The 11,343-nt window shown below is 46.2% G+C and overlaps 1 protein-coding gene across 1 annotated transcript; it reads right to left on the reverse strand.

Moving 5' to 3' along the window:
- Nucleotides 6,173-8,283, reverse strand: LOC8079919 (patatin-like protein 3). The gene is made up of 3 exons (XM_002461401.2): nt 7,290-8,283; nt 7,029-7,091; nt 6,173-6,892 (listed from the first exon to the last, which is right to left on the reverse strand). Exons 1-3 carry the CDS (start codon nt 8,229-8,231, stop codon nt 6,419-6,421), a joined length of 1,479 nt encoding a protein of 492 aa, XP_002461446.1. The 5' UTR covers nt 8,232-8,283; the 3' UTR covers nt 6,173-6,418.

Raw genomic sequence — 11,343 nt, forward strand, 5'->3', positions numbered from 1 at the left:
TGCTCAGCAGACCGCCACGTGTCACTAGCCGTTTGAAGTCGACCGTTGCCGCCAACGGCTACTGCGCACGCACGCCTGCACAGCACCACCGGACGATGGGCACCGGACGGTCCGGTGCTCAACGGACTCGTGCGCAGAGAGTTTGTCAAACTCGCGACCTCACCGGACGCTAGGCACCGGACGGTCCGGTGCTCACCGGACTCGTGCGCAGAGAGGGTCGCCAAACAGCCCGCACACCGGACGCTGAGCACCGGACTCACTCCGGTGCGTCCGGTGCACTCTGCTGCACCCGACAGCACACCGGACGCTAAAGGCCAGCGTCCGGTGCCTCCGCGCTGAGCGTCCGGTGAGTGTTTCCAACTGAGAAACACTCCCGCGACTTCTCCAAATTTCCCACCGTCGCAATAGAAAATATACACTTATTTTTCTCAAAAGCGCCGAATCCCGCCTTGCAAGCTCGGCGGGAGGGAGAGAGGAACCCACACCTCTCTCAACCCTGGGAACACCACCTCCTTTGCAAATGTGCCAACACCACCAAGTGTACACCACCATGTGCATGTGTGTTAGCATTTCACAAACATTTTCCCAAAAGAGTTAGCCTCTCAAACTTGCCACGCCACTCGATCCTAACACGTATGCAAAGTTAGATCGCTCAAGTGGCACTAGATGACCGATATGCAAACAAGTTTGCCCCTCTTGATAGTACGGCCATCTATCCTAAATCCGGTCATAAACTTCTCTACACACCTATGACCGGTGAAATGGAAATGCCCTAGGTTATACCTTTGCCTTGCGCTTTCCATTCCATCTCCTCCAATGTTGATGCAACACATGCACCAACCAATCACCAAATGATATGATCCACTTCATATCATCACATGACCGTATTGGTTCATCGATCTTGACCTCACTTGCTCTTCACCGTTGCCTCGGTCCATCGGCGCCAAGTCTTGCTCAAGCTTCACCGTCACACGCGGTCCCTCGCTTCAAAGCCTCCGACTTGCCCTTCACTCTTGCAACCGGTCCATCAAGCCAAGCCTCATCTTGATCTTCTCCACCTTGGTCACATGACTCCATGTCATGTCTCATATGCAATGAGCTCCTCCATAATCACCTGTGGACTAATCTCCTGTGTATCTCACATAAACACTATTAGTCCACCTAAGTTGTCACTCAATTACCAAAACCAAACAAGGACCTTTCACTGATCCCATATGATGGTGGTATGTCTTTTTACTGGCATTCTCTTTGTTTCTATTGGCTCATTCCTCGCCCTCTTCTGATGTTTTGTACTGCACAAAGTCATCCCAGAAGGCCCTCAGCTTTACATAATGCTTGAGGTTGAAATTTGGAGTCTCGTTTTTCTTGACATATTTATTGTACAAAGACTTCTTCCAATTCTGGAAGAGTACTGCCATCTTCTTCATAGTCCAGTCATAAATTCGCACCTTCAACTCTTCATCGTTGGTGTCGAAGGTGAAAACGTCTGTGACGGCTTTCCAAACTAACTCCTTGTCACGATCAGAGACAAAACTGATCTCAGGAGCACCTCGCTTCTCTCTCCATTCACGAGCACTGATCGGTATTTGATCTCTCACAAGATATCCACAGTGACTAACATATTTATTTGCATGCTCACCAAGTGGTCTGCTTGTAGCTATCTCAAACTCAGAGATTACATAGCGGCCCTCCAACGGCTTCTTTGGCCCTCGTGGAGGTACGCTTCTCCCTGTACAGGTCGATCCAGAAGGCTACACGTAGATATAGAAACAAAAATACTAAATTAATAACCAAGTAATAAGTCTAAAACCTAATGTAAGAGATGCATTAATTATATATGTTTACATTTACATACCTCGCCAGTATTTTCTTCTTGTTGCACGACAAGTTGTTGCTCAGAGGCATTGCCCTCTTGTTGCTCAGGGGCATTGCCCTCTTGTTGCTCAGTACGATTGCCTTGCACGATCTCGTGGTAATCAACAAAGTACTGACTACCGTCGTCGATTATATTTTGAATGGCATCTTCCATATAATCAGGATCATCATGAGGACGGTCAGCCATTTCTATGTCTGCAACCATACATATATATATATTCTATATAAGATAAGAAATACACTAGAATAATATACTAAAAAACAATACTAGAATAATAGTACAAATGAAAGTGCTGGAGTTCTCCAAAAATAATACTAGAATCTTAAGCCTAGTAATACACTAGAATAATATACTAAAAGAATAATACTAGAATAATAGTACAAACAATAATATATACAAAACACTAGAAAATAAAATATAATACAAGAATAATAGTACAAACAATAATATATACAACACATTAGAAAATAAAATATGATACAAGAATAATACAAGAATAATATACTACAAATATATACTAAAAATACTACAAGAATATATATTACAAGAATACTACAAAAATAATGAAAGTGTTGGAGTGCTCTAAAAAATAATACTAGAATCTTAAGCCTAGTAATACACTAGAATAATATACTAAAAGAATAATACTAGAATAATAGTACAAACAATAATATATACAAAACACTAGAAAATAAAATAGATATTAGAGACTTATATACTACTAGTACTACTACAAATGAAAGTGCTGGAGTTCTCCAAAAATAATACTAGAATCTTAAGCCTAGTAATACACTAGAATAATATACTAAAAGAATAATACTAGAATAATAGTACAAACAATAATATATACAAAACACTAGAAAATAAAATATAATACAAGAATAATACAAGAATAATAATACTACAAATAATATACTAAAAAAATAATACTACAAAATAATACAAGAATAATATATACTACACTTATACTAATGTACTAAAAACTATTACTAGAATAATATATTAACATCATGCATTATTTTTTAGTGTATATATATATATATACTTAATATATATACTAGCTAGCATTCAATAATTATTATTTTTGTGTAAAAATATATAGAAATCACTAAAATTGCAAAGTGATTGACATATAATTCATAACATTTATTTATTTTATATATATAAACTGCAGTGGAGTATTTATTATATATATATATATATGTATATATCGATCTCGGTTTTGGATTATACATGGCGTGTGTGCAGTGGACGCGCGGGGCCGGGCGTGGAGATCGAGGCGTAGATGGCGGCGCTGGTGGAGATGGTGGTCACGGCGGCGGCGCTGGTGGCCGGAGCTGGCCGCGGCGGCGCTGGAGACGGCGGCGCTGGAGATCGGCGAGGTCGCGCGCGGGCAGATGAACGGGCGGCGGCGCTGGATACGACGAACTCGACGAAGACGAAGATGAACTGCTTAGATCCAGGGCGCCCATGACTTAAATAGAGGCGGACCCTTTAGCACCGGTCCGTGGCTGGAACCGGTGCTAAAGGGCCTTTAACACCGGCTGGTGTTACGCGCCGGTGTTAAAGGGTCCGTGGATGCGCAGGTTCAGGGCAAAAACCGGTGCTAAAGGGTTTGCCTCGGACCGTGGCTATGACCGGTGCTAAAGGGACCCCTTTAGCACCGGTTTGTAATACGAACCGGTGCTAAAGGGTCTCTGCCCCGACAGCACCTGTCAGTAGCCGTTGGGCAGGACCCTTTAGCATCGGTTCGTGTTACGAACCGGTGTTAAAGGGGGTCTTTAACCCCGGGCCGTAAAATGGCCGAGGTTTTTGGCCATTTTGGGCATCGACCAATGCCTCATTCTGTAGTAGTGATGGATGACTTGATTTACTCATGATGTAGGAACTCATGTGTTAGACACCCAAAACTCTGATGCATGCATGCAACCAAACACAACCTTGTCTCGTACTGAACCAACAACAAGACAACTAAACATGATCACCTGCACGAGCTTAACCTAGCTCCTTCGGTCCTGCCACAACCTAGCCATCCTAGATGAAAGGTTTGCTCTGCAACCAATCATGCCTTATGAGCAGAAGCAATGAGCTTCTTCACAGCTAATGGTGGTCGTTTCCTTTTCATACTAGACATTGTTAGAGATATTTGTGGATATGCTGCCAGTTGGACCTGAGTAATCAAGTAGAGGAAGATCAAGGTCAAGACAATGATACAAAGAGTCTGAACAAGGTGCCAAGGGCCAGGTGAGAGATGGGGGATTATTGAGAAACCAAACACTTAGGTTCCCTCCTCTGGAATAATAATCCTATAAATCTTTATGCTCCACTAACTACTCATCTGATCTCCAATGCCTCTCTTCTAATCTCAGCTACCTTGCTGCTAACATGGACTTTTTAGTTATGCGCTTATAATAAGTTAAACTTTGAGGTGTGTGAGTTGTTTCATAATACGTTCACTCATTTCATTATCTACGAATAAATTAAAGCAAATAAAAAAAGCTTATGCATATGTTGCCCTCCCTTTGCTACCCTCATCTACTAACCCAATTACCTATTTCCGCCAAGCCATCCATGCCCATTTGGCATCACCATCGCCACTGGTCCGGTAGTCTCCCTTGACCTTTTCATTCGATTCAACAACTACAAAAACCATTCCTCACTCTAACTCAAAACCTCCAAACTTAATTAACCTGAAGCCCGTACCTATACTCGTACCTGAACTCAAAGTCCGCAACTCAACGGGAAATGAGATGTTGTGTGAGGTCATTGGAGGAGAAGACATCTTGCTGGTGTTAGTCCATCAATTTTTGTTTGCTTAATACTCCCTTCATCCCAAATTGTAAGTCATTCCAAAAATCTTGAAGAGTCAAACTTTTCTAAGTTTAACCGAATTTATATGATAAAATAATAATTATTATGATACCAACTAAGTATCATTAGATTTTTTCTTAATTATATTTTCATAGTATACTCACTTTACGTTACAATTCTTAGTATTTTTCTCTATAATTTTGGTAAAATGTAAAAATACTTTGACTCTCCAAGATTCTTGGAATGACTTACAATTTGGGATGGAGGGGGTAGCAAACATGGTCTTGTGTTGCATGGGGATGCACAAATTGTTCTCGGTGCTAGTGGCAATAAATAATGAGCTGCTACCTATTTTTGTAAGATATAATTAGAATTGGTATAACTTTAAATCAAATAATTTTAAAGGTGTAATAAAAGATTAATCCAACATAGGAAATTGATACCAAAGTTGATTCAACTTATAAGTGGCTATTGTATGCACCTGTTATATGAGTAGAATATAAGAAAAGTGGAAGGCAAGGCCACACGACGCCTGCATATGCACCACGATGCACACAGACTCAAGCAGCTAGGCCAAGAGCAAGAGATGAGTGGTGCAACACTGCCAGAGAATATCTTGCAACTTTCAACTCCGAGCGAAAAAGAGTGAGGGACAACAAGCCAAACAAAAGAGGAGTGAGTAAGGAACGAACATGGTTAGGGAGATAGTGTGAAAAGAGTGGAAGGTGAAAGGAAAATAACTCTCTATTTAATACCATTATGGATAGAAATATACTAATCCTATTCCAACATCATCCTAGCTAATTTGTTTTTTTTTTTTGATTCCAGACAACAATTTACTTCCAAATCGAGGTGTCCTCTCGATTTAGCTTTTACCTAAAGAAGTTTATTTCTTCCGTCCCACAAATAAATACATTTTTTTGACTTCTATGATTCGACTATTCGTCTTATTTAAAAAAAGTTTAGTAAATATTATTTATTTATATAACTTATTTTATTATTATATATATTTTTAAATAATTTATTTATTTTATTATTTACATTAAAAGTAAAATGAATAGTTAAATATGAATTATATCAGTTAAATAAAAGTATTTATTTATGGTACAGAGATAGTAGTTTATTTTTTTCATATAACTTTTGCCTACCTTACAACATGGTATGCAGCTCCCGTGTTATCTCAGGGGGGAAAAAATATTCCTAGTTAGCTTTCACTGTCGGTGGGCACGACATTGTTACCAAGCATTAACGCGCTGTAGTTTCTCGTCTGACAGACGCCCACCACACCCCAACGTGACAGGCCACTAAATTCCGAGCTCGTACAGTACGTAGTACCAGCGTATGGTACTGTACAAGCAGAGAGCAGGTAGCCAGGTACATGCAGGTGCAGTGCACGGTCCACCCAACACACACTGCAGGCCTGCAGCCTGCAGCAAATATGATACGATACGGTCTCCCTACAGATTTGTGTGCAGACGAAAAATCTCAAAAAAAATGCTCGGTCGCACGTACGGATATAGGATTATTATTTCAGCAGGATATGATCCCGTAGCTTTGGCAGCTTGCACAGCTGGACGGACACCCCGCGACGATCGAGATCCATCGGGCACGTCGATGCCTCGGCGTTTGTACGTATACGTACCCGTCGATCGATCGGAAAGATTCATCTGCAAAACTAGCTAGTACGTACAAGCTCGCAGGACGTACGCATGCAGATGCAGCGTCTCGTGTCTACCGCGTGCCGGCCGCCGTGCACCCGCCGGCTACCGCCGGCCGCGACGACGTCGCCGGGGCGTGCTTCGTGGCCGCCGTTGTTATTTGCCGCCGCCGCCGCCTCGGTGCGACGGCGGTGGGGGCGGTGGCCGAAGCCGCGGTCGCCTTCGTCGTCGTCGTCGGCTGCTCGTCGTTGCCATTGTTCGGTGCTGCGACCGAAGCGACGGCGACGACGGGCGCGCCGCCACCGCCGGCCGGGCTCACCAACTGCTGCTGCTTCCTCCGGGCGTGCTCCTTGGCGAGCTCGCGCGCGAACCGCTCCACCTTGTCGGCGTTGGTCTCGCCGGCCAGCTTCCGGCCCTGGAACAGCACCGACTCCACGCTCCTCTGCAGCAGCATCGCCTCCGCCTTCCACACCGCTTCCTGCTTCGTCTCGCCGCCGCATGCCCTCGGCGCCCGCCCGCCGCCGCCGCCGCACCGCCCACCCGTGCCCTGCACACGCACGCATGCATGTCCCATGGTGTTATTTAGCATTGACAGGCCAGTTAATTACTCTTAATACCTTACAGATCCAAGAGTTGCATTGAGACTGACTGGCTACTAGCTAGCAATGTGTCCTTTTTTTTACCTGGATGCGGATGTAATTGGTCGTCCTGCTATGTCCGAACGCCATGGCCACAGCTTGATCCACCTAAAAATGCAATGCAAGCAACATGTCGCTTACATGGGATAGATCACGCACACCGTACGCCACGAAATTCAACGAAATTTAACCAAACGCACGCACGATCCAGACGTGCGTTCGTACGACGAAACCGCGGCTTCACATGAGAATTCATTGCTCGCTGGCGCGCCGTTCGCCATGAAGAGACGCCGGAACGGTACGTACCATGTCGGAGACGCCCTCGGCGGCGATGCTAGCGACCTCGGGCTTCCTGCGTCCTCGGCCTACGCCGGCGTCCCCCGCGCCCGTACCGATGGACATGACGAGCAGGTCGTCGATGGTGGCGGCGGCGGGGAACTCGCGCCGGTTGTTGAGGACGTGCGTGATGGCGGCCGCCGTGGGGTTCCCCAGCGCGACGCCGCCGCCGACGGCGCGGATCCGCGTGGCGCCGTCCACGGACGCCACCTCCACCACGCCCCCGCCGCCGCCACCGGCCGCGCACGTGGCGGCGCACACGTCGCGTAGTCGGAAGTCGTGCGCGGGGGACTCCGCGGCGTCGGCGCGCGAGAAGAGGAACGGCGCCCGTGTCGCCAGGTCGTAGCACGGGACCAGGACCGGGCGCACCGTGTCGCGGAGCGTCAGGTCGCCGAGCGCCCTGCCGAACGATGCGGCGGAGGAGGAGGAGGAGGGGCCGCGGCGGCGGCGGCGGTGCACGCGGCGGAGGAGGAACGCCAGCGCCTCGTCGGCGCTGCACATGGGCCGGCCACCGCGCGGCCCGCGCGCGAACAGCAGCGCCGCCAGGACGCCGCCCGCGCCGGACCCCGCGACGACGTCGAAGAAGTCGGCGAGACGCGCGGTGGGGCTCCCGGCGCGCCGCCGCAGCGCGGCCTCCAGGCGCACCAGCGCGGCGCCGGCCAGGAGCCCGTCGGCCGCGCGCGCGCCGCCGTCGATGGAGAGGACGCACACCTTGCGGCCCGTGCTGGCGGCCGTCCTCCGCGCGGCCCCGGTGGCGGCGGTAGGGACGAAGAGGCCGGCCGGGACGTCGCAGCCGAACAGGAACTTGGACTCGAGAAGGGAGAAGATCTCGTAGGTGAGCCTGCTCGCCGCGTCGACTTCGTCCTTGCCCTGCTCGCGGTCCGCCGCCGCGAGATCCTCCGCTTCTTCCATGGCTGCTCCGATCCGATCCACTCCACCCAGAGTCCCAGAACCGGGGCGGCCGGTAGCTCTCACTCCTTGGGCGCCATCTGCGCGCGTTTTATAGCGGGAGGAGAAGAAGGCGGGAGGGAGGAAGAGAAACGGCCGGCGCAGGTTAGCGGCCACGTCACCGCGACGCGTACGTACGTTTCGTGTACTGGAGCGTGTATCGTGAATGCGTCTACGTATACACATTGCTTTTCTATTACAAAGGACTACAAAAGCTTTTGTTTCTTTCTCGCAAATCGCAAATATTGTTAGGACAACAAAACTCCTTGCAATAATATATATATATTGCTTTCGATCGTCACACTGAATATTATGTAAATGTGCACGTATTGGTGTCACGTACGTACGTTGTGGCCTGTGGGACGCCGTAGTGGATGGATGGGACGATGACGACACACTTGTGCCGTTCGATCTTCGATGGATCAGATCAGTACGTGCAAGTGTACCGCCATCTAGTGAACGCGTGCGTGACTTCAGATGTGTGTGAGCGGACTGCACCTAATTAACCGCACGCGAATGAGTCAATTTTTTCCATCAGGAATTTAATTCCATTTATTATAAGCTTTACTGAAATTAGCCATGACCGATGACTTTTCCTGCACAATTTCCATTGGATTTCCAGTATCAACCTATCGAGTCTCGGAAAATATTTTTGGGTCTTGATGGGTATGTACAATACAAAATTAGGCCCAGGTGAGGCAATTTTTTAAAGAAATTAATTGGTTTTCAACGTCAATTTAAAATCGGCAACCAAAAAGATGAATATCATCGTCCATTTTTATTGTCACTCTACTGCAATGAATGGTCGAGGTGAAATGTCGACACAGAGGGACTGATTGTTGGTGCCCTTTGGTGTGTTTTGCCCCTATTCATTTCTCAACACCCTGGCTCTCTCTTCGTGATGGGACCAATGACAACTTAGATGGGGGTAGAGAACACGGCAGAGGTGCCCATGGTGTGCGCAGTGGTAACGAAGAATCCCATAGTTATTTGAGATCATGGCGAAAGCTTGGATGGTGTTGTTTGTGGATGCCACTTCCTTCTTGGAGGCATCCCTCCTTGTACCTTGTCTCCCTACCTAGTTTTTTTATTGAAAAACCTATTGTGGGATGGCAACGATGTTAGCGCCTTTGGTGTTGTTACCTTCCTGAAGGCGTCGCTAGGCAATTGTAGTTCTATTGCTTGACACTTGGCTCTATTGCTTCTCTTGATTTGTATACATGATGTCTTTCCTTCCCTGCTTTCTTCGCGGCATGACATAGCCTACCAGTGGTGCTGACTTGTCTTGTGCTCGAGGTTTTCACCAGTAGCTCTCAGCGCCGTGTCTTCTCTCACGTCCTGACTCGCTAGATTGGTGTTAGAAGGTCCAAGGGAGGCTAGACATTTTAGCCAAACGGAAGGAGGACAATCTCAGATGAGAAAGATGAAGTGGTTGTTGCCGAAGATCTTTCCTAGCCTGTGTGGGGATTGATGTAATGCATCAAGTTCTATATTGTATTCACTAGAGAATTATTCAGCAAGTTATGTGACAAGGTAAGCATAGGATTGAGAATAATTGAGTGTCTTTGTTTCTCTGTTCTGTGTGTTTATACCCAGAGGTGGATCATAGTCTCAGTACGTATTAGATTAGAAGTGCGTTAAAATCGGCTCTACTCATTCACTTCTGGAGGCCGGTGTTAATTATAGTACAATGCATCACACTCTTTAGTTGTGGTCATGAAGATTTGAAGAAAAAAAGGCCACATAATTAAATCTCCACGATTTGTTCAAAATCCAAACAATCACACTCTTTAGTTGTGGTCATCAAGATTTGAAGAAAAAAAAGGCCACATAATTAAGTCTCCACGATTTGTTCAAAATCCAAACAATGTACGTATGTTACGTATAGTATCATAATATATTTTCTTTGTTTTGAATTATAGCTTATTTTATTATTCTTTTAGATACAATGTACTTCGTATGCACCCAGATAGATATCAAGATATTAGATATATAATAAAACCAGATGTTTTTTTAAAAAATAAAGTGACTTATAATTTGATATGAATAGCAAGAATGCATGCAAAAATCAGGAGGGTGCGCCGGGCCTAGTGAGCGCGCCACGTACACACGTACGTATGTACGGACGGAGCGGCGTATGCATGCAATGCACCCCCGGCCGGACACACCCGGTCCAATATGGATCATGGATCGTCGCCCGATCTGCCAGCCGGGCCGCAGAAGGCCGGCCGGAGGTTAATGCATGCACGACGGTCCCACCCACACGTGCTGCTCATCCGCTCCGTCGTCGTCCTCCTCTCTCCGTCTCGCTCTCGCCATGCATGCTTTGGATTTGGGTATCCTATATATGATGAAGTGAATGAGGCTTACTTCCTCCTACAAACTAAAGACTTTTCAAGATTTTTTCTTACATCAAATCTTTAAATGCATATGCATAGAGCATTAAATATAGACAAAAAAAATAAAAACTAATTACATAATTTACCTGTAATTTGCGACACAAAATCTTTTAAATCTATTAATTATGATTCAATAATATTTATCAAATACAAACGAAAGTGTTACAATGTCTCAAAATTTTTTTTGGTAGTAGCTAAACAAGGCCTGAATGAATGAATATGATGATGATCTCAACTGATCCACCACACAACCACTTATTGTTGTACATAGGATTCCGTTCCGTCCACAAAGGGTCCATGCATGCGTGCCCACGCACGTACGCGCCATGTAGGAGTACTAGTCCTACCACGTACTACGTAGCACGTTCTCCTCCGTGCATACATTGTAGGTAGCCACTGTTAAGCTACGGTAACGGTACGGCCAGTTGTTTTGTTGCTCCATCCCTCCATCAGGCGCCGGAAGAATTTTTTCAAGATGTTTTCGTCACTTCGCACTAGTACAAAAATTATTTTCGTTGGCATCTTATTTTTTATAGGTGGTTCATAATTTCATGGCGCTAGTAGAAAAAATTTAGTGGACTCAACAAAAAAACAGCCTGTGTAAATGAGTTTACACAGGCGGTTTTCGTAACTCAACCGTATGTGTAAACTGTCCATTTACGCGGGTTACAATAACA

The sequence above is a fragment of the Sorghum bicolor genome, chromosome 2, assembly GCF_000003195.3.
Source record: "Sorghum bicolor cultivar BTx623 chromosome 2, Sorghum_bicolor_NCBIv3, whole genome shotgun sequence".
Taxonomy (NCBI): domain Eukaryota; kingdom Viridiplantae; phylum Streptophyta; class Magnoliopsida; order Poales; family Poaceae; genus Sorghum; species Sorghum bicolor.

Excerpts from the sequence above, each read along its gene's own strand:
- LOC8079919 (XM_002461401.2), bottom strand. The coding sequence starts at position 8,231 with ATGGAAGAAGCGGAGGATCTCGCGGCGGCGGACCGCGAGCAGGGCAAG. Across the intron at positions 7,092-7,289 it reads CCGAGGGCGTCTCCGACATG|GTGGATCAAGCTGTGGCCAT; the intron begins GTACGTACCGTT and ends TTGCATTTTTAG. Across the intron at positions 6,893-7,028 it reads CCAATTACATCCGCATCCAG|GGCACGGGTGGGCGGTGCGG; the intron begins GTAAAAAAAAGG and ends GTGCGTGTGCAG.